General features: G+C 38.5%; 1 protein-coding gene across 4 annotated transcripts in view; it reads right to left on the bottom strand.

The window, feature by feature from the left end:
- Nucleotides 1-3,194: 3,194 nt before the first annotated feature.
- Nucleotides 3,195-24,203, bottom strand: part of LOC149150943 (uncharacterized) — a 305,135-nt gene continuing 284,126 nt past the window's right edge. For 2 of the 4 annotated variants that reach the window (XM_089441070.1, XM_089441068.1), the window contains exon 11: nt 3,195-3,599. In XM_089441070.1, the coding sequence (XP_089297196.1) occupies nt 3,498-3,599 (102 nt within the window). In that variant the 3' untranslated portion in view covers nt 3,195-3,497. Of the gene's footprint in view, nt 3,600-3,958; nt 4,100-17,323; nt 17,559-17,697; nt 17,845-24,203 lie in introns of those variants that run through there. The other 2 variants (XR_016262992.1, XM_089441069.1) reach the window with 2 other exon arrangements.

Below are 24,203 nucleotides of genomic sequence, written 5' to 3' on the forward strand. Positions count from 1 at the left end.
TAACATAATTGAAGCATTGCAAAAAGTTGTCAGTCAGTAGAAAGAATTTAAAAGACAGTCACAAATTGATATCAAAATCTGCTAATGGAGATAACTTGCAAAGAACACAAGGAAAAGATGGCTCATCAAAAGGACTATAGAAAGAAGAATGTTGTGCAGTTGAATATAGCTCAGGTTGATGTTGGTCACTTAGAAAAATAGCAATAGTAAGGCACAACCTCTCACCATTTCATCCAAATGCAATGATGTTGAAATATTGGATGGCAATGACTTAAGGAGAAGCACAGAGATACAGAGGAACTCGGATCTAAAGAGAGATAGCAAGAAAAACAATTTCAGTGGCATTTTCTCTTGATTCGGACTATGAAGACCTCTTAATTCTGACTGTGGAGACAACAGAATTTGGATTGCAGAAGCATAAAAACTTGGACTTGGACATTTGGTGTGTGGCTATTTGGGGTCTGTTTGGGACAATCTTGGAGCAGCATTGTTGAAGCCATGATAAAGTAGTTCTTTTGAGACATGAAGAACATATAATGTGCTAGTTGATGATAAGGCAACAATCTCTCTATCTTGAGTAAAAAAAAGAAGAGCACCATGACAGGGGGAGCAGTTCGACGGGGGAGTCCTTGTGCACTCCTTTGCCATTGATGTCAAAGGGGGAGAGAAGAAGAATATTGCCATCAATGACAAAGGGGGAGATTGTTGATCTAGATTGTCATTGATGTCAACATGGCAATATTCTGGGATACTAAATGATGATGTGAAGCCAAGGAGAAGCAAATCCGTGAAGTAACAGGATCAAGAAGCTAATGAGGAAAGCCATCAAGGAAGCCATTGGAAGTCAAGAACAGGAGCTATCAAGGAAGATCTATCGGAGCAAGAGCAACATGTCTTAAGCGAGAGAAGCAGTTTATCAGAGCATATCACATATGCCCAAGGGTAAGTGCTAAAGGGAAGAACAACGACACCTATTGCATATACCCAAGAGTAAGTGCTAAAGGAAGAAAACAGGGAAATCGAAGGAGCATTGTCGACCCAACGGTTCTATTACAATACGCCTCTATTGAAATGTCACATCCACTACATCACGGGTCTTGAAGCCTTGTTACACTGAAATCCCCAATTGCGATATGAGTTGTGGACCCGATGGTCCCATATAACACGCCCTAATAAATATCGCATTAGTCATATCAGAATCTTCGCAAGTTATGAAGGCATGTCACGTTAAAACTCCAATTGTGATATAATATACAGACCCGAACAGTTTATGGTAACAGCGCTAATGTAATATCGCATATGCCTATCATATCGCAAGTCATAAAGGGATGTCACATTAAAAACTAAGATTGCGATATTATTGTGGACCCGACTGCACCACTATAACATAACTTAATGTAATATTGCATCTGTTGAATCACAAAGTTAAAAAGGGATGACATGTTAAAATCGTCGTTTGCGATAAATTTGTGGACCCGATTGAGTTATCAAAAGAATCTTATTGGAATATCACATCCGTCGGAAGTAGGGGAATTGGCAATGTTAATATCAGAAGACAGAGCATTGCACAACTTAAAAGACCTCCGATTTTTTTGAAATTGTGATTGCGGGATTAAAGCAATGACGTGGCATGTGGGGACCGCCAGACATCTATTATAATGTGGTTATAGCCTCTCCTATATGATTTTCGTAAATAAACAAGTTTATTGTATAATTGGAAAAAAGCCCCTCCGATATAATTTTAATATACGAACTCATAAGTCGACCTCTCCTCCCAATGAACATGTATTTTGGTTATTGGTAAGACTCTTATAAATACAAGTTAAAACGCTTCACTTCAACTAGGTGAATCGGGCATCTATCACAGAGAAGGACAGTTCACAACTCATGAACGTGAGGTAGTAGAAGAAAGGAAGCCAAAGGTCGAGCGAATGAAAGAGGAAGTTGAAGGTCGAGCGAGAGAAGAAGGAAGACGAAGGTCCAGTGGAAGAAGAAGGAAGTCGAAGATCGAGCATTTTGTTGACTAGGTTATTTATTGAAAGGGTCAGACCTATGTTTGACAGTGATTCAGATAACAATTCAAAAGGACGCTCTGCAGATCTAAGAAGTTTATCTGAGTATGAACAGGGTTGTTTTAATTGAACGCACAATATGAAACCGCGACAGTCACTCCTCTGAAGAAGTCACTCCTGAAGCAGTTACTCCTGAAGCGCCACTACTGAAGCAGTTACCGCAACAGTAAGAACAGAGGGTCAAAATAGAGAGATGTTTTGAAGGATAGGGTTGGAGCCCTAGAGGATCGGTGTCCTCAAGAAACCAGGTCGGAGCCTGTACCAGAGAAGGGTTGGTGCCCTAGGGGTTGGAGCCTCTAAACGCAAGGTCGGTGCCTTGAGAAGACAGGGTCGGTGCCCTAAGGGTTGGAGCTTCACAAAAGTCCAAGTTGGTGATTGGAAACAGATTGGAGCCTGGGGAATTTAAGATCGGTGTCTTCATCAAGGGTTGGAGCCCTATATATTGTACTTGATTCATTATAAAAATTATATTAAGAAAAATATTTATTCCTATTACTCATTTTGTGTTTTAAATATAAGTGATTTAACTGGTAAAAATGACAATTGAAAAAGAATACTAATTCACCCCCCTTAATATTTCTAACACTTACCCCTAATTTAGGTGTAACTTTTCTTTGTAAATTTTAATAAAATATAACAACTCTTTAAAAAAAACAACCTTTAACCTTTCCTCACGTTGAGAAAGTTTTCTTAAATAGCTTATGAACCCTCTTTAAAAGTTGAGTTATCCTATTTCATTGCAAACTTTTTGCAATAATTTGATAGGCTAAATTTTCATTTATTCTCATTTAACCTGAGTCTGGAAAAACTAGATTCCATGAATACATTTAATATGTCCTTTATATAATCTCTATAAACACCTTCCATATGCAAACCCTTTGTTTTCTCTCCCCAAAAAGCTACCTAAAATTAGCTACTCTCCCTAAAAACGTCACTTCAACTTTTACAATGCAACCTAATGGTTCTTAGAAACGAATTCTATGGTTAGTCAATAATCAAATATTTTGTGAGACAGTGGAAGGATAATGATCGGATTAATTAAAAACGTTAATGCACTAAAGGCTGAATAAAGAATAATCTGAATAAAGCATAATTATGTTAGTATAACAAAATAAGTTATAGTTTGCTATGTAAATGTGTACATGGTGTGTTAGTGTTAGATTATTTAATAAATTTGTAAGAAACAAAGTTCATCCTAAGATGGTGTAAAATGCAAGGATACTATTCTCCAATAAAATCTACTAGCAAAGTGCTTTGAAGTTTGCACATAGATATGAGGCCCATATGATCCTCAGTTCAACAGTCAACCTTATGACACAATATAACGACTGTCGGGATCATCTACTTGTAACATGACTCTTTTTTTATACCACTAAATGTTCTGGATCCATGCGACACTCAATTCAGCCTTATGCCACAATATAATCAAGAGTCGTGATCATCTATTTGTAACATCTTATCAGTTATTTCTAACATGACTCTTTGTGGTATCATTAAATGTTCTGCGAGTTGGTGCCTACCAAATCTCTGCCAAGGAAAATAATAGAAAGTTAGAGACAATATTGTAATGATAATTTTAAAGTTAAAAAAACACATAGCAATATATTTGGCCAAATAAACTTGTCTGTCTAATTTTAGCCCCATTATTGTAAATAATAGCCAATCTGAATACTTTAACTGGAAACCCTTACGGAATATAAACTTACATCCACTGTTGTATTTCTGTAGGGAGTGCAGATACATAATTGATTGATAGTTTGTACATAAATCGAAACTTAAAGAGTAAATTTACATGGCCTGTTTTATTTATATGGGTGTAATTGATTCATAATTTGTACATAAATCAAGTCCATTCCTGTAAAGTTACATACACAGTTTTATTTCCATAGGAAGTGCCAATGCATAGCTGATACATAATTTGTACAAAGATCAAGTCAACTTGTGCCAAAGGAATGGAGTTGCCTCTGTAACAATCGCCACTACCATACCAAATATTTGAGAAAGACTTCTCGCAGTATTCACGTTCCCTAGATATTATTTCCAATAATGGTATCATAGAACAAGTGATAAAATGAGTTGGATGATTTGTTAAAAAATCAACTTCCGGGAAATTCATCACACAAAAATATAAATCATTAAACACTTAAAACAACAAAAAAGAAAAAAAACAACTATCAATATTGTATTCGGCTAAAATATCGAAAGTAGACTAGGTCAAAGGAAAAATAAGATCAAATTAATCTCAATAAGAATATACATTAGTAAAATTGGATTCCTTGCAAAACATTAGTAAAATTGGATTGAAAAGGAATTTGACCCCAAGTGAAAGAACAAACTTACTACCATGGAAGATGCATGAACGAATCATTGAATATCCTTACAGCATACATAATAAATAATGCTTCAATCCATGTTATTATTTTGAACATCACGTATCACTTTTCAAAGAGACTTATAGAAATTGATTGTTCCTATGATTAAGAATAGAGATTTAATATATTGATTACTTTTACTATTAAGACTTGTCAGGCTAGGCGGTAACTCCTCAAATGAATTGTGTTTCATCATTAAGATTGCTCATGGATATATACAAGGAGGGAGAGACTCTTGCGCTTTACCTCCCAGTGTCTCTTCATTTTCCTATTCTCCATTATTTACTATTTACGTTATTTACAAATATTCACCCAATCCCAGGTGTCAACATTCCCCCCCCTTAATCTGAAGGGATGTTGGTGAGTTCAAGCATTGTTCTGAATCTTTCGAACTTTTCTCTTCCAAGCATTTTGGTGAAGATGTCTACAATCTACTCATTAGTGGAACAATGGTGTAGATGGATTGTCTTGGCCTCAACATGATGTCGAATCAAATGGTATTTTGTATTGATGTGTTTTGTTTGATCATGGAACTTTCAGTTCTTGGCCAACTTTATTGCTGAGGTTTTGTCAATCATGAGTGGAGTTGAATGCACTTGTTTCACCTGCAAATCTTCCAGAATTTTCCTGAACGACACAATTTCTTTTGTTGCCTCAGTTGCTGCCACATATTCTACCTCTGTTGGGAAATCTGTTGGAACTGATTGTTTGTGTAATCTCCAGAAAACAACTCCTGATCCAAGACTCATAGCATAACCTGAAGTAGATACCCTAGTTTCTTTGTTTCCATCGAAGTCTGAATCAAAGTATCTAATCAAGCTGAGATCACCCACCTGTGTATACTTGAGTCCAAAGTCTTGGGTTCCCTTCAAGTACTTTAGAACTCTTTTTGCAATAGACCAATGTCCCTCACAAAGCTATTGCATAAACCTGGAGAGGATTCCAACGTCAAATGAAATGTTCGGTCTGGTAGTAGTCAGGTAGTTGAGACTTCTTACAAATTGTCTATACTTTGTTGCATCTTCAAATTCTTTTATTTCAATGGATGTGAGCTTCAAGTTCAGTTCCATTGGAGTAGTCAAAGGATTGCACTCAGCATGCCAAACCTGTCCAACAAATCTCCAATGCACTTCTTTTGAGAGAGGAATATAGACTTCAATGTTGAGTTACTTCAATACTAAGATAGTAGTGAACATAGCCCAAGTCAGTGATTTCAAAACCTTTCCTCAATTATTTCTTTATGGATGCAATGTAGCTCTCATTGTTCCCTGTCATCAAAATATCATCTACATATACCACAAGATATACAACTGTTTTGCCAACTTTCTTGACAAAAAAAGTTGCATCATCAAGATCATAATGTTTGAAGTTGAGTTTCAGAAGATGCTTAGTTAACTTTTCAGACCAAGCTCGCGGTGCTTGCTTGAGGCCATACAAGGATTTCACAAGTTTGCATACCTTGTGTTCTTGGCCCTTCACAACAAATCCTTATAGTTGGGACATAAAAACATTCTCTTTCAAATCTCCATTCAAGAAAGCAGGTTTTTACATCCATTTGATGGACTTTCCAACCGTTCTGATCTACCAAGGCAAAGAGTGTTTGAATAGTAGCCCATTTTGCTGTGGGGACAAAAGTCTCCTCATAATCGACCCCTTTCTTTTGTGCAAAACCTTTTGCCACAAGCATGGCCTTGTGCTTGTCAAGTGAGCCATCAGCTTTATACTTGTTCTTGTAGACCCACTTGCAACCAATTGGTTTGGTTCCCAATAGAGAGTCAACCAGCTTCCAAGTGTCATTCTTTATCAAGGCATCATACTCCTTTTGCATCGCTTCTTTCCATTCATCATGAAAAGTGGCTTCTTTGAAAGAAGTTGGTTCAAAATCCATAGAAAAATTCAGTTCACAATCATATGAAACATCAATATCAACAGGTGAATCAGAATCATCTACATCACCTACATTTTGCCTGGTTGAATTTCTTGTTCCTATCTTTCCAAACTCATCAAAATGAACACTTCAAGTGTCTTTGTCATCCATTTTGGAGGACCTTTCTGAGATGGCCCAGGCTGCTTAGTTGACTGAGTTGGTACTGAATCAAGATTGAGTCTCCCAATTTTGTCAATCACATCACTCAAAGTATCATCAGTGGTTGGAGCTTCATGTGGGGGAGAGAGTGCTTAAGAAGAAAATTCCACATATTGATCTAGTATAGGAATCCCCCCTTCAAGATGTGGAATCTGATTATCAAATTCTTGAAACAATTTTGCATGTCCGAATCTATCCAAGCGATCAAGTTGCCGCTCAACAACATTGTCAGCTTTGGAAGATTCAAGAAAGATTACATCTCTAGATACAAAAAACTTCTTATTAACTTCATCATAGAGACAATACGCTTTGGAGGTATTTGAATACCCCAAGATGATACACTTGCGACTCCTTGCACCAAGTTTGTTTCTTTGTTCCTTTGGTATCAAGGCATAACAGGTGGAACCAAAGACCCTAAGATGTTTTACCGAAGGAATGTGGCCATACCACATTTCATAAGGAGTCTTGTTTCTAATAGCATTAGATGGACATATATTCTTTACATACACAGCACATAGAACTGCATCAACCCAAAACATCAATTTCACATTCTTAAAAAACATCATGGAACATATCATATTTAAGATTGCCTTGTTCATTCTTTCAGCTACTCCGTTCTGTTGGGGATTATAAGGCACAATTGTTTGATGTTTGATCCCATGTTGGTGAAGATAGTTTTCAAATTCATTTGAAGGGTATTCTTTTCCATTATCAGTGCGAATGGAGCCAATATGAGATTGTGCATCATTTTCAATCCATGCATGGAAGTTCCTGAATGTTTGAAAAGCATCAAATTTGTTCTTCAATAAATAAACCCCACACATTCTGGTGTAGTCATCAATAAATGCCATCATATATTTATTTACATTTGCAGAAGGAATGGGCATTGGACCACATAAATCTGAATGAATGAATTCAAGTTTTCTATGTGCTTTGAAATGTGAATCATGAAAAGACTTCTATGCTTTCCTAGAATACAAGCATCACATTGCTTAAGTTTCCTAGGAATTGTAGGCAAACTAGTAACACCATTTTTCTTCAACAAGCGAAGGTTGTCATAGTTCAAGTGTCCAAATCTAGCATGCCATAAAAGACTTGATGGAAATGTACCTTCATCATAATGAGAACTGTATGAGAAATTTTGTGCACGAGCAAAGGTACCTTGCAGCTTCAGAAGTCTTTCTTCTTCTATCCCCGTCATGACAAGTGAGTGATCTGATGCTTTTCTGACCTCAACCTTGCCATCAAACATATGAATGGAGTGTCCTTGTTGGCGAATGTGGACAAAGGACAACAAGTTTCTCCTTAGCTGAAGGAGATATAAAACATCATGCAGAAGAAAGTCTGGAAGACCAAACAATTTGAGCCTGATTGTGCCAAGCCTTGATGGCTTGAGTTTTGATTTGTTTGCAAAGTATACTGCTCCATCAACATTGTCAGTAAATTCTTCAGAAAAATCTTTTGTAAAATTCATGTGGCAAGTTGCTCATGAATCAAGCAACCAATCATTTTTCCAAGAAGCAAGTGAAACATTAAACAAGTCTTCAGTTACTCCAATATTACAATGTGCCACAACATAGTGAGCGGATTCAGGTGCTTTACCTTTCTCTTTGTCATTGATTTTACCTTTGGCTTGATTTTTTCTCTACTCAATTCTGTCCCAAGGAAACTCACATGTAGATGCGTCATGTCCATCTCTATTGCAATGTATGCAATGAAGATCAGACTTTTTTCCTTGAGAGTGTCTCCCCCCCCCCGCCTCTGAAATTTCTTCTTCCTCTTCCTCTTCGACCACCTCTTCCTCTAGAAGAATCTTGAGCGTGATTCTTCTCTCTGTGCAAGACACGCAGCTTCTTCAGCAGACTGAGGAGTTGTCTTCTTCCCAAAAGCTTTCTCTCTCTCAACAAATTTCTTCACAAGGGATTCAAAGGTAATATCTTTGAGGTTTCCATTTTCTTGCAATGACTCAAGATAATTTGAATAAGTGGGATAAATTGCCTTCACAAAAGCTATAAGAGGAATGTCTACTTGAACATCAATGGCTTTGATATCATGCATAATACATCTTACTTTCGATGCTAAAGCAAGAAGATCATCATTTTTCAATTCAAAACTGAACAATTTAATCATCAATTGAACAACTTCAAGTTCAGAGTGTAAGTCATAGACTTCCTTCAACTTCTGAAAGGATTCAAAAGCATTTGAAAATGGTGAAATATGGCGACTCACCTCTTCATTTACAGATGTTGCAATCAATACATAGGCCTTGTTGTTCTTGTTTTCCCAAATGATGAATTCCTTGTTTGAGGTGGGCTTTGCAAGTTCATTATCTCTTTCTCTTACACAAACTCCTTTCCACATCTCATTGAAAATGAGAGTGTGTTTTATCTTCTGTGACCATTCTAGATAGTTCTCTTTGCCAGAGAGAGCTACTCCAACTATAGATATCAATGAATGCATTTAAAAATGTGTATTGTGGAAAAAAATTGCTCTTCCGTTAGCAAAAAGAAATTGCACTTCCTGTGTAAAAAAAATTGCGCTATAGTAGCAATATTGTAAAAATATAATTCTGATATGTATATATCTTAGGTATATTTGGGGAAAGGATTATATGGGAAGGGTGTATATGGGGGAGGTATTATTTAAGGGAGGGTGTATATGGGGGAAGTCGTTATACAACATATGGAGGTAATATAACGTATGATATGAGTTGTTTTCAGAGTGAGGAATGGTTCGATGGCGCGGGTTGGTAACGAGCCCACGGAGGGCAATTTGCGGAGTCAAGCAGTATGGTGCAAAGTGGTATATTGACCAAGTGATATGTATTATAACCGGAGTATGGTGTGGAGGCAACCGGTGTGCGGGATTAAATGTAAACCAACCAACCAACATTCAGTGTGTAATGGACAGCATTATGTATTAACATAATGGACAACATTCAGTATGTAATGGACAGTGTTATGTATTACTATAATGGACAGCGTTATGTATTAACATAATGGACAGCGTTCAGTATGTAATGGACAACATTATGTATTAATGGTAATGGACAATGTTCAACGTGATATTAACTGTGCGGAGGAGTGGTATACATTATAAAATGGAGGTGTTATAATAACTGTGCGAGAGTATCGAACCCGTGGGGGTATGTGGAGGGAGTTCGGGTGCAGAACAACAAAGGTGGTATCCGAGCAGAGTCGTATTAGAACGGTGCAGTATATGACAAAGCACAGTAATGGTAGTATTGTTTAACTGTGTGGTCGGAAGGTAGAGGGGCCGAGAGGCCGGAAGAAGAGATGAGGGCAACCATGCCAAAAATGAGCGCATAGTAATGGCAGAAGAAACCCAAATAGAAATTGAAGTTCACAACTGACTTGAAATTTTAAAGATTGTACAAAAGACTTATGCCCAAAAAAAAAAATCGTGAAGACACCACTCTAGCTTCAATGCTCACACCGCTCTGGCTTCAATGCTTCTTTTCACAAAAATTGAAACACCGCTCCAGCTAACATACTATTCAGAATGGAGGAGAGCGCTTGGGCACACAGAGAAAAATCTACAAATGGGCATAAGGAAATGCAGGACAAATTTTATGTCAAAGGAGAGGGGCAGAGGACAAACTGCAAAAAAATGGCAGAAGGGAGTTACAAGGGCAGAAAGGGATGCCAAAAATGGAGTTGGCTCTGATACCATGTCAGGCCAAGAGGTAACTCCTCAAATGAATTGTGTTTCTTCATTAAGATTGCTCATGGATATATACAAGGAGGGAGAGACTCTTGGGCTTCACCTCCCAATGTCTCTTCATTTTCCTATTCTCCATTATTTACTATTTACATTATTTACAAATATTCACCCAATCCCAATGATTAGGTGTCAACAAGAGTGTATATATATATATATAATTGTACTAATACAAAGTGTTTTTCTATAGCAAAAACCAGTAAGGAAGGCACACTCAACAGAAAGTTTCTTGTTTTTCTAAAGCAAAAGGCACTAGTAAAGAGAGTAAGTGGTTGGTATCATTCATTGAATTTTGGAGTGATGATGTGATTGAAAAGTAACATGTTTTTTATCATTTCTTTTAGTGTAGAATTAAAGATTTTTGCAACTAGAATATTATTTTTAAATGGATGCATTCAAAGGTTATAAAAGTTAATATGCATTAAATGATGTGAAAGTGGGAATTTGTCCTAAATCATTCCTATTGCCAATCAATTACTTCAACAAATGGGTAGAAAGAAAACTGATTGGGAAGATTTAATACTTGAGCTTACAAAGAAAGAAGTTGCAAGATCATAGGCAGGGACAAACGAAGTGAGGGCTTCTACTTGAAGCGATTACTTCAAAAAATGGGTAGAAAGAAAAATGATTGGGAAGATTTGATACTTGAGCTTGCAAAAAAAGAAGTTGCAAGATCATAGGCAGCGACAAACAAAGTGAGAACTTCTACATGGCTTCACCTTGGACAATGCCCTCAATGAGCTCACATTTTTTTGTTTCAAGAACCACATTTCATGCATAAGAATCTACTAGGTAAATGATTAAAATAAAGGAGATGCAAGAAGCAAACAATATTGTGGGTAGATGTTTTATGTGGATTGACATTTCATTCAACATTGCCAAGAACAACTTGTTCTACCAGTCTATGTTTGATGTTGTTGTTAGCCCAAGTTAAAATATGCATGCCTATGAAGTTTTATGGGTTGAAGGAACATAAGAAATCATGGGAAGTCACTAAATGCATTGTAATGTTAGACATTTGGACCCATGGGAAGGGTATAACCATTAATTTCTTGGTTAATTGTCCCAAGGGGACATTGTTTGTTAAATTTGTCTATGCACCCACGCATGTTAAAGATGTGTCATTAGTATGTGAGTTGTAGGATGGGTCTGTAGAAATTTTGAATAATATGACACATATTCAACAGAGATTATCCTGATCATACAATTTAAGCGGAACATGTATAATACATAATCTCCTCTACGTTGATCATCAAATTACAGAAGCAGAAACATCCACAGGCACACATAGAAGCATCAATCAAACTCATAAACACAGTATGTATCCCGGGGAAAGCATCTCACTAAAAACCCCACACTATCTGTATATTATATTGATTGAATCATGTAACAATACAAAGCATAATACTTCTCACAAGTATCTCCACCTGTTACACACAATACAGCTCAGATTTGATCTCCAAATCTCTCCCGCTGCTTGCCTGCCTCCACTGCTCAAACCTGCTCGAGAACTGATGAGAATAGCTTCCCAAACTCGATTTTACACTGCAAAATAGTCACCCACACTATGTTGGACGTGAGCAACAGCTATAATATCATGAAGATACGTGAGCAAACTCATTGGCATACTCAATCCTTTGATTGTGCAAGATTTGATGCACAACTATAGTCACAACTGATAGCAATCTGATTCTCTACCACTTGTCCCTGTTGAACTGAACATGCACTGACATGCAACTGAGTTAACTGGTGTATTCATTAGTTGTATTATGAGTTAATAACTTGTGAATTAATTAATAACTAATTCACCCAACTCATCTCTAGTCTATTGATCAGTTAGACTAAATACAACCAGTTTAACAAAGCTAAACTGAACACAACTCCATCAACTGCACCTCCAGTCCACTAAACTCAACTCACTTGAGTTCTAACTGAAGTCCTGCATGCAAATATTAGTCATCCCATAGGTAACCACGTATTTCCTTGTGGGATCTGCATGTACCACAGCCGTAGCTCATTCTGAAGTGCTCCAAGAGAATAAGATTAAGTTTATAGTCCAAATATTATTGTGAGATAATAATATTTGACTTTTCTATTTTTGACTTTGATCACTCACACTGTGATCACTCACACTGTGATCACTCACACTTTCATCAAAAATAGAAGTCCATCTATTTTTCCCAACTTGATCAATCATCCATAGACATGATCCATATGTCTAAAAATAGACATAGTCTAAAAATAGACTTGCGCCAAAAATAGCCTGCGGGCCCACTTAGTGAAGGCGACTCTTTTCACTAAGCTCCATCATCTTGTTGCACTCTCAACAAGCGTTTCTTGTTGCACACTTTTCAACACTCCCTCTCAACAAGAAAGGCTTCCTCTCAAACCCGATCCTGTAACTCTGGAATGTTCTCCATGCAACACATTTGGCCGGTCCACTTGCTCTGTCATCAAAGTCTCTGACTGCTATTGCCTCTGTCAACTGAAACTCTGCATCTCTGTGCTCTTCAGTATCTGACTGCTCTAGCCTCTGTCACTTTGATCTCTGACTGCATCCGTGCTGCTGCTGGTTCTATCTCCCAGCATTGCATCCGCACTGCACCTCCCTATTGGGATAGAAACCTCCTCTGATGTTGAAGCTCTACCTGCTGCTGACAAGTGCTCCCTCTCTGAAATCTGCGCTACTGCAACATCTCCATGCATCTCGCACCATTGCACACCTCTCTGTGCCACCTAGCACTGTGCAAAACACTTGTGCCTCTCGCATTGCTACAGCCTGCTAGCTATGCGCTGTCCTGGGATTCCCTGCACTGTCGCTCTCTCTGCCGCTCCATCCACATCTGTCTCTACCCAATCAGTCAGTTCCTGCTACTACACATCGGGGCTCCCGTAGCAAGGTCTCATCCAAGAGGTTGGGTACCTCAAGGATCCTGCCCCTCCTCCTTAGGACAATCAATCCACATCACCCCACCTCCTACCTGGAGGTATGGCTGCATGCGATCCCTCAGCCCACCTGGCTCGAAGTTTCCCCCTACTGGAGGTCTCTGGATGAGTAGATGTCTCTACTCCATCTCCACACAGCTTCCCCTGTTGTGGCTCCTCCACAACCTCCTGAAGTTGCTGCACCAATCGTGGCTCCTCCACAATCGTCTGAGACTTCTTCTGGCTCTGCATGTTGAGAGGTAATATACGCTCCCTCTCAACCACCAAGTCTCCATCAGTTGCCTTGCTGCTCAAGGCTTTGCATGCATCTTGAACCTCAAGAGCATACAGGTTCCTGACCCGTGAACCAATCTCATGACAACGAAAGCATCTCACCTTCGACTTGTCAACCTTCTTCCCATCACTAGAAGAACAAGATTCGAAAAGAGAAACCTTCTCCTTCCCCTTCTTCGCCTTACTTGCTAAGGCACAGTTCTCCTCATCCTGCATGGATGAAGAACCGTCTCTGGTGCTCCGTCTAATCTCCTCCTGCATCAAATCCGACCATGGTCGTTCCCAATTTGGCAGTTTCTCCCTTCCATTCACCGAGCCCTGGTAGCTATGCCAACTCTCAGGAAGGTCAAGGAGTCCTAGACTCACCATCCTCATCATCAATAGTAACCCCCACACTTCCCAGCTCATCTCGACACTGAGTGAACCTCGTGAGATACTGGGGCATACTATCTCCATTCTCAAACTGAATGTTTCTGAGTTTTATCTCTTGCTTTGGAATTAAATTCGAATTCCACCAGCACAAAACTCAACTGCTTCCGATCTAGAATTCGTGAGAACAAAATATTTCTCGTACAGAGATTGACTGTATGGGCTTTCACCGGATATTTCACCTTCCAAAGGAAGGATGAATCCAGAGGCTACCTGGCCCGATTACAGACTCTGCCTGAAGAAATAGAATGTAAACACTTCCTGAATAGTAGATCTGATGATCAATCCTCGCTTGATATCCTGTAAAAATCTCTTCTACAAATCAAGCAGCTCTGATACCATGTAGAAACTTTTTCTACAAATCATCTAGCTCTGATACCATGTAGAAACTTTTTCTACAAATCATCTAGCTCTGATACCATGTAGAAATTTTGAATAATATGACACATATTCAACAGAGATTATCCTGATCATACAATTTAAGCGGAACATGTATAATACATAATCTCCTCTACGTTGATCATCAAATTACAGAAGCAGAAACATCCACAGGCACACATAGAAGCATCAATCAAACTCATAAACACAGTATGTATCCCGGGGAAAGCATCTCACTAAAAACCCCACACTATCTGTATATTATATTGATTGAATCATGTAACAATACAAAGCATAATACTTCTCACAAGTATCTCCACCTGTTACACACAATACAGCTCAGATTTGATCTCCAAATCTCTCCCGCTGCTTGCCTGCCTCCACTGCTCAAACCTGCTCGAGAACTGATGAGAATAGCTTCCCAAACTCGATTTTACACTGCAAAATAGTCACCCACACTATGTTGGACGTGAGCAACAGCTATAATATCATGAAGATACGTGAGCAAACTCATTGGCATACTCAATCCTTTGATTGTGCAAGATCTGATGCACAACTATAGTCACAACTGATAGCAATCTGATTCTCTACCACTTGTCCCTGTTGAACTGAACATGCACTGACATGCAACTGAGTTAACTGATGTATTCATTAGTTGTATTATGAGTTAATAACTTGTGAATTAATTAATAACTAATTCACCCAACTCATCTCTAGTCTATTGATCAGTTAGACTAAATACAACCAGTTTAACAAAGCTAAACTGAACACAACTCCATCAACTGCACCTCCAGTCCACTAAACTCAACTCACTTGAGTTCTAACTGAAGTCCTGCATGCAAATATTAGTCATCCCATAGGTAACCACGTATTTCCTTGTGGGATCTGCATGTACCACATCCGTAGCTCATTCTGAAGTGCTCCAAGAGAATAAGATTAAGTTTATAGTCCAAATATTATTGTGAGATAATAATATTTGACTTTTCTATTTTTGACTTTGATCACTCACACTGTGATCACTCACACTGTAATCACTCACACTGTGATCACTCACACTTTCATCAAAAATAGAAGTCCATCTATTTTTCCCAACTTGATCAATCATCCATAGACATGATCCATATGTCTAAAAATAGACATAGTCTAAAAATAGACTTGCGCCAAAAATAGCCTGCGGGCCCACTTAGTGAAGGCGACTCTTTTCACTAAGCTCCATCATCTTGTTGCACTCTCAACAAGCATTTCTTGTTGCACACTTTTCAACAGGGTCCATCTGAGATATAGGTCCATAGAGTGTTGTACAAGTCATATGGATAACACTATTGATTATGTGGTTCTTGGCATATTACTTATCTTGAGGTATTAGATTTTGGTTTGAACTCCTTATGTCACCAATTTGATTTTAGAGGATATGGGAAAAACATCATATATCAAGGCTATCATTGAATCAACTAGAAGCATCACAAAATGTACACATAATCATACATTTCTTCTTAACCTTTCAAGAGAATTCATAGGTAACAGGGAGTCAGTGCATCCTTCAATAACACGTTTTTCCACTAGCTTCATTTTCATTTAGTCTCTCTTGACTTGTATGTGAGGGGGGTAAAGAGAATATTCCTTTGAAATGAGTGGCATGCTTCATCATTTAGCAGTGAACCGAATGGCCAAATCATGTCTAGGCTAGTGTCATACAAGGTTTTTCACTTGGCTAATAAAGACTAGCCCACAATGGGCTACTTGTATAAGGTAATGAAATAGGGGCTAAAGAAGATATCCATGCCTATTATGAGGGGCAGGGAAGATAAGGGATATGAAAAATGATTATTTATGTGGAAGGTGATTGATGAGCAATGAAACAAAACATTCCATTTGCCCATTCATGCTACAAGGATCTATCTCAACCCCATATTCTATTTTCATGTAATGTTAGATTTGATACTGAGATTAAGGACGAATTTCTCATATGTGATCAACGGATGCTCCCAAGTCCGCAAAAGTGTGGTAATTTTTAATGAAAAGGAAATATAAAGGATATCCAATGGAACATTTGGATTTGACATGGCTTGTAGTGCCTTTCTCTAGTTGACTGGGTTTTACATTATCTTAACCTTGACATAGCCTTATGGGACATATATTATTCTTTAAGGGCCTCAAGTCGAGGATCCAATTATTTTTACTATTATTATTAGGGACGTGATGATGATTGTGATGTACCAAATTGATGTTATTATTGGTTGTGATAATGACTATGATGTACCTATTTGATGATTATATCAATATGATGATTTCATTATATGCTACCACATTTATATATTTTGATGACTATCTGCTTGATTTCAGTTAACATTATGTCGAATATTATGTTATGCGTAGTCATGATGATTTTGATATTGATCTTCTAGCACGTTTAACTATATCAATGACTAAATTTATGAGGCCACCTGGATGAACATGCATGTGATGAGTCAACGACCTCAGGTTTGATTGATTGCATACTATTTATACTAGAATTCAATTTGTAAATAATATTCTGCTATGATTTCTAATTTCATGTTAGTGGCTGCAAACACAAGTCAATTACTTGGCTAAATGATTCGCACCCTATTGTTGGATGAATGTCCTAATGACAATTTGCATTTTGAGGGACTCTTGAGATATGTAGTGAGTTTGATGCAAGTGGAGGTCTTGTGAGTGGGGACCTCTTCAACTTGAGGTCTATTCTCCACTTGCTAATGCACTCGTCTTCCGTACAACCCCATTACAGCTCGAGGGTCAGTGGGAAAGAAGAGTACCGAAGGCATAGGAAGAGAGGTTCACCGGTGAGTTCACAAAGATCAGTAAAGCAAGAAAATTTCAACGCATATGGGATATTAACATCGCAAGGCTAATTCAATTGACACAAGACTTGGGAATCGCTACTTCGATATTTGTACTGCTGAAGTGTTTAAATTCATATATTTTAATTTCATTGTAAGCAATGTAGATCCTTTTTTAAGATATTGAAATGGAATACTAAAGAACTTTATATCAAATTTCATAAGATGAGGTTGTTGTGTAAATGAACAAGATAAATAGTTGCAACGTAGCATAGTCCCTGCCTCTACCGCTAATTAATTGATTAAGGTAGTGCCTCTTTGTGTAGGGCCTGCATTTTGTCGTTATTCGAGAATGCCACATTTCCACAATTTGTTGTTATTCCTGCCTTCGCACCTTTGTACCGCACTCAACGTAATGAAGTTACTCTGAAGACTCCGCAATCTGCATACCGCACTAAGCACAATGAGCTTACTCTGAAGACTCTGCATTCCGCATTCGGCATAGCTATATCTTGAGAGCCTAAAACTATTGAATCTAATTGTAATTTGATAGTATGTAAGCGATAACACTTGAACCTTACCACAGATTTAGTGAAGTGTTGTAGTACAGGTTAAAATCAATTAAAATAGTAACATTGTTCCCTGCATTTTGTCATTATTTCAGCCTTCGCACCTCCATACCGCACTCAACATAATGAACTTATGTCGAAGACTCTGCATTCTGCGTTCTGCATTGATATGGCAACTTATTAATAACACATGTAGGTTGTTGATACCTTGATGAACCGTGAGAAGTGTTCATATTTTATCCCTAGCAAAAAGCTTAATGGTTAAACTATCCTTAAATATTGTAACTTATGTTCATATGTTTTAATAAAACCATGGGTTTCGTTGATACATGATGCAGAGGAAGCTTATTCCTCCACACTCAACGTATCAACCACAGATCCCGAAGATCCACTAAGTTATACAGGAATACCAATATTTGTTTCCTACCCCAATTGCTAATGACAAATTTCAAAGGTATGATACAAGCTCTGTGATGGTTTTGTTGATACAATGTGTGGAATGCAGAGGAAGCTTCTTCCTCCGCACTCTGCAAGGCAGCGCTGAAAACACTACCATTCAAGTCAATTAATATGCTAATAAAGTGGACATAGCAGATTGTTAGTTCATAAATATCATCATATTCAAATATTCAAATTTATGGTGAATGTAGTTAGATTATGATTTCCATACATATTTTTGGGTTGAAAATTATAGTGGATGTAGTAAGATCGTGATTGTCGTTATTTGTCGTTATACGGAACAGACGCCTGAGAAGAACACGTAGTGATATATAATTCAAGGTTACACTATAGTCACATAACCATTTACAGCCACGTCTATAGGTACACTCATAGTTTATTTCACAATGTCGAGGCGCAGATAAAGAGTTTCACTCTGCTCACACAAATCATTTTTAACTTGAATTTCGTTGAAGCTTAAAAGACTCTTGAGATTTAATGATAAGAGTATGAATAAAAAATTTGGCATTTTGTTATGCTTAAGCATTATCGCAATTATATGCGAAGATATGTTCCATGATTTATCATCAATAATTAAATCACTCTGGCTCTATCCACGCATAAGGATGAAATAATCTATTTTTCAGAGAAACAATTTTTGGCACTATGCAATCCAAAAAGGGGATATAGCAATCTTGATGTGTTTCGACCTTATAGATTCATTGAAATTGGCTTTTTCCATCTAAGCCATAGGTTGTAACAAATAATATTCATTGAGCTTTGAATTTGCTATAATGTTAAATGGTAACAAAGATTAGTCCAAAATGACTTTGCGGGATGAGGTCGACATCTCTGTGGAACCCATAGGCTTGTGGAACTTTGTAGATAGTTGAGTTTCTACATTGGTTTCAAACCTACCTGTGTCATGACATACCCAAATTGTCACACTATTACCATAGTATATTATGTAATCATTAGTAGATGATATTTGACCCTAAAGCCTTATCAATGAATGCATTTTGTGTGTCAAAATTCCTCGTCTTCTTCTACAAACTTTTCGTTAGTAGAACGTTTACAAGTGGATTGGGGCCACCACTGAGATTGGAAGGCAAACCGTTGTTGTAGTAGTCACAGATGAGCACCGAGAACTGAGAAAAGATGAGCTTCCTGATGGTTGCCAAAGAGATTCTCATGTTTTCCATGGACACTCCAATGGGTGTTCCCTGAAATCTTCCATTGTGAAGAGCCATGTCTCTCGAAACATCAATTAACGAATTGTCATTGACGGAATTGATTTCCCGCTCAATGGAATGAGTGGCCGCGTGGATGACATCGAGCAGAGGACCCAACCAGTGCGGAGACATTCACAAAGTATAGGGGTTTTCCTTCGGTTTTCTCAATGAGTCACCCTTGTGAAGCCACGCTGCCTCTTTCACATAGTCCCTACCATCAAGGAGGAACTCCATCACTACGCGGCTTTAATCTACCTTGGGTGGTGCTTCAACTAGTGGGTTAATGAGTCTACAAACTCTAGCTTCCCTTACATCACCTCAAAAAAGGGTGCCAACACAATCTTAGCCAGCACGCCCAACACATTAGTTTCAAAGCAGACAAAGGAGGCCATGGTGGATCCCACCGTTGTGCCATTGACAGTGAAAAAGGAACAGATATCTTAGCAAAAAGAAGAATTTTGATAAAAGCATACATTGAATGTTGAAGAACTCTACAAGTGCATTTGGTGAGCCTAATGAATGAGCCTTTCTGGAGCTCCCCTAATGCAACATGGGTATTGTATGTGTTACTGCTCAAACTAGCAAGGGCCCTAGGAGGGATCCTATAGGGTAACTACAGCAACAATGGAGTGACCCACTGTCACCGCAGCTAAAGCTCCTTGCTCTTTACGAACTTTCACTGATGGGAGGAGACTCGGTATAATAGGGATCACGATAATGAATAGATCAATAATTGGATGATAGGTGACCTTAAAGGCCTATTCACAAGAGAGGCTCAAATATATGGCTCGCTTACTTTGAAAGCAAGATGAAAGGCTCTCTAGGAAGGGCTTAGGAGAATTTCAAGGGCTAGGGTTTGAGTATATGAGTTGCCAAGGAGATTCCTAGACCTTAAAATCCTTGTGAAAACTTGATTTCTAGATGGTCTTTGAAGAATTAACTTTGATAAGAAGTGGGACCACACAAGACCAAGTGGACCTAGAATTTGGTCAAGGGGATGGAATTGATCAACCAAGGGTGTGCTTGACCTAATTGAGGGGGAGAAAGGGATTAAAGGAGAAATTATCTTTGAATTTGATGAAATAATCCCAATGAGGTCACTAGCCAAAGGAAACAAAGGGCAAGAATCAATATTGGACCTAGGGCTTGAAATATCTCAAGATCCCACCATCGGAATGGCTTCAAATTTGGAAGGCTCCTAGGAAACACAACAACGCAGTAGAGGCTAGGAGATCAAATTTTTTTAATGGATAAGTTGTGAGAAATGTGATGCCCTAGGTCCCCTATGGAGGTTAGGCCTAGAAAAAAAACAAGGGGGGTGGGTGATAAAGAATATGTTTTTTGGTGATCACCTATGGAAGACCAGTGCCTAAACCTTTGGGAGAAATGGAGTCAAGGAGATTTCAATGCCTGAGATGATTTCACTTCGTGAAGGAGGCCTCTAAAACAATTTCGCATGGCAATTAGGGCATGGGACAAGTGCTTCAAGATCTTTATACTTCGATATGCACTATGTGATGATTTATCAAGATAAAATTTCAACATAATATCTCTAGGAACATTCACTTATTCAAACATGTCCCATCACATGATGCAACGCTATAAAAAGACAAGTTTCCCCTATGTCACACAAGAAAAGCAACAAATTTCAGCCTAGTATAGCGAAAATCCCTAGCAACATGCACATGACATAAGAGAAAGACAAATTAGCATGAAAAGAGCACTTACATGTGAGAAAATGTATATCCAATCATCATATGCCAATATAGAAGCTCAAAGACAAAAATGAAGAGATCCAAACATCAAAATTCATCCATCCATTCAATTTTGTCCTCCAAAAAGAATAGTGAAAATCTCACGAGAGAATGATCCAATCCAAGTGATGATGAATAACAGGGAATGCCTCTCTTCTATTTATACAATCCTCTAAGGGATTCAAATGGCCTAATTTAGACTAAAAATGCCCCTATAATAAAATAATGTGCATAATAAAACTACTTTTGGTGACAAGCCCACCAAATAGCTCAATAACACAAGAAGAAGCCTCTCAAGAGGGTCAAATGATCAACAAAGTGAGTCGTTGGGCCGTTGAGGAGGCCTAATAAAGTCCAAGGGGTGCCATGATCTAGAAATGGACTTCCATCATAGTGGACAAGTGGTTGACCCCTTGTTCTCCAAGAAAAAACCTATGGTTCTCCCAAGTGGGTGTGGGGGCAAAAGGTCATCCTCATGGGTCTCCAAATGGATCGGAACTGCCTGTAGACCATTTGTAAGGGTTGGAATGATGACATAAGCCCCGCCTCTGTAGCAAGGAACAATCCTCTAGATCCTGGAACATCTGCCAAGTGTATGGTGCATCTGTGGAGCCGATTGGGGATGGTGAACTAGGTGCATCACCCTCATCCCAAAGGTGGAATATGGGCAATCAACGAACGTTGTTGGGGGTCCATGAAGTAATCTCAACTATGGTGGAGGCCCATGGCTCTTAATGCTCACCCTACAAGTGCCAATGTGGTCTTCTGGAGGACTAGGACCCCGTATAGGGAAACCAAGCCCCAAATGGGAATCCACCTGCAATCTAAGTAACAGGACATGTCCCTTAGGGTCACGTGTCCCGTATTTCACGTGTCAGACACAAAATACGAGCTAAAACATGTCCAAAATTGTTTTTATAGTGTCCTTCAATCACAACACATGTTTTCGACGTGGTGAAAACGTGCCCAAATGTTTTTTCCCCTTAGGACATGTGTCCCACGAAAAGTCACTCATAAATCCCGTGCATGGTTCATTTTTTTGGTTTTTTTGATCATTTTTTGTCGTCAAAACTCACTGGAGCCATTACTGTGTTGGAACTTGGTCATTGTTTGCTCGTTGGAGTCATTGTTATGTTGTGTTGGAAGTTCCTTCAATGATTCCCAATTGTCAACTTCACATCGACCTGAGTCCTGGATAATAGCGTTCATGGTTTGGAGTTCATGGTTTGGGGCTTAAATTTCTTGTTTTTGAGCGTGTGGGGGCCACGTAAGCATTTTCTTGTATTCCATACGCCCATACCTATATTTGTATTCAAGTGCCTTTTCAAGTGTCAGCTGCCATTCACGATTTTTAACTTTTGAAATAGCTTTTTTCATGGTCTCTATAGCTCGATTCATTTTCTTGTTCTTTAAATATCCATCCACAAACATTTCCCATGTTTTGAAATTTTGTTTTCCCCCTTTTTCTAAAACATGTTCAAGAAAGACTCTATGGCTTGCCTTTTCAATCATTCCTTTTGTGATATAGGCATCAATTAGTACATTGGGCACTCTAAAATCATAACTTAGGCCATCGAATTCCCACTCTTCAAAACATTTTTCAACTCCCTACATATCTCCAAGTTTGACCAATGAAGAAAGCATGCATGTATAGCCATTGTATTGCTTTAATTGCAAATTTCAATGCTATAGAGAGTTGACTTAAATATATAGGGCTCTACCTAGTTGATTTTGTCTTGCAATTGCCCACATTTTCCAAGATGTGCAACTTGAGTAAGTCAAATTCATATACTAGTCAACAAGAGAGCTAGAACTGCTGAGAAAGAAAATATCAGTGTCTGATGTCATATGTGCAATACGCAAAATGCCCCTGTTGAGATCCTTATTTTGGTTCTCAATCTGTTTAATAAGTTAATAACATGAAGATTAAAAAATGAACATTGAACTGTGAGCAATGAACATCATTGAGGTAGTAAATTAATAAACTAATACTATATTTCAGTAACTTAATATGGATCAGGAACTATATTTCAGTGTTATATATATATATATATATATATATATATATATATATATATATATATATAACGTGTCCCTCGTGTCTTGTTTTTGGGGTCGTTGTGTCTCGTGTCGAATACTCGTATTTATGTGTCCTTTGTGTCTCGTGTCTCGTGTCTCATGTCATGTGACTTAGCCTATAATCCTGCATAAGAGCCAATGCGTCCCCTTGCCCTCCAATACAAAAAATCATCAGAATAATCAAGTAAAAGAGCTTAGAAGTCATGAAACTAATGGGGCACTTAATGCTAGCATGCCCTTCCATAGTGGGCTTTGGTATGCACAAGTATCTCCAAGGTCAATAGGGGGTTAGCCAAGGACCATATTAGGTGGTTTCAACCTCTGGAGGGGGTGACATGTCCGTGGTACATCCCTCAAATGGTAGGTGGGAAATGATATAATGATGGAATGGAGTAGGGATCGGGGAAAACATCCAAACCACATGTTAAGGTGCCAAGGTAGTTAAAATAAGGGAATCCCACACCTGGGTATATTAGTGTAGGAGGGAGCAAATCGTGGTACATGAGTTACCCCAGCCTTTGTTTTTCCACCCTTCTTCATATGCCTTTTTCCTTTTATTGATTTTTCTTCATAGCTGCTTGGGGCTCCAAGGGATGACAGCATGATGTGTAACATGTAGCAGTGAATACCCCCTTAAGGTGGAGCAGTTCATTGCCCACCAGGGGTTGGGACAATCATGGGTTCCTTAATGATAGAGGGGACTCATCTAGGGCCGAAAGGAACCAAAGTGATGGCCATGGATAAGGGGTAGAGCTCATGTTTGGCTTTTGCCCACGTGCTAAATTTGTATGTCTCGACCATCTTTTGCATTTTGTGGTACATTTCCTGTTGAGAGTGATCAAATTATGTTTTTTCTTTTCTTTTTAGTTGCATCAACCTCCGCGGCATTGTTCCAGGCCTGACCCAACGTGCAGACAAGGGGAGGGGGAAGCTAACCCTATGTGGACCCAGTGGACACATGTGGACTTGAATGGGAAAAGAGATGAATGGGGCTAAAATGAGTGGAAGGGAAGTA

The sequence above is a fragment of the Pinus tabuliformis genome, chromosome 9 (assembly GCF_031772625.1).
Source record: "Pinus tabuliformis cultivar Carrire ecotype Pingquan chromosome 9, CPIR1, whole genome shotgun sequence".
In the NCBI taxonomy this organism is placed as follows: Eukaryota; Viridiplantae; Streptophyta; class Pinopsida; order Pinales; family Pinaceae; genus Pinus; species Pinus tabuliformis.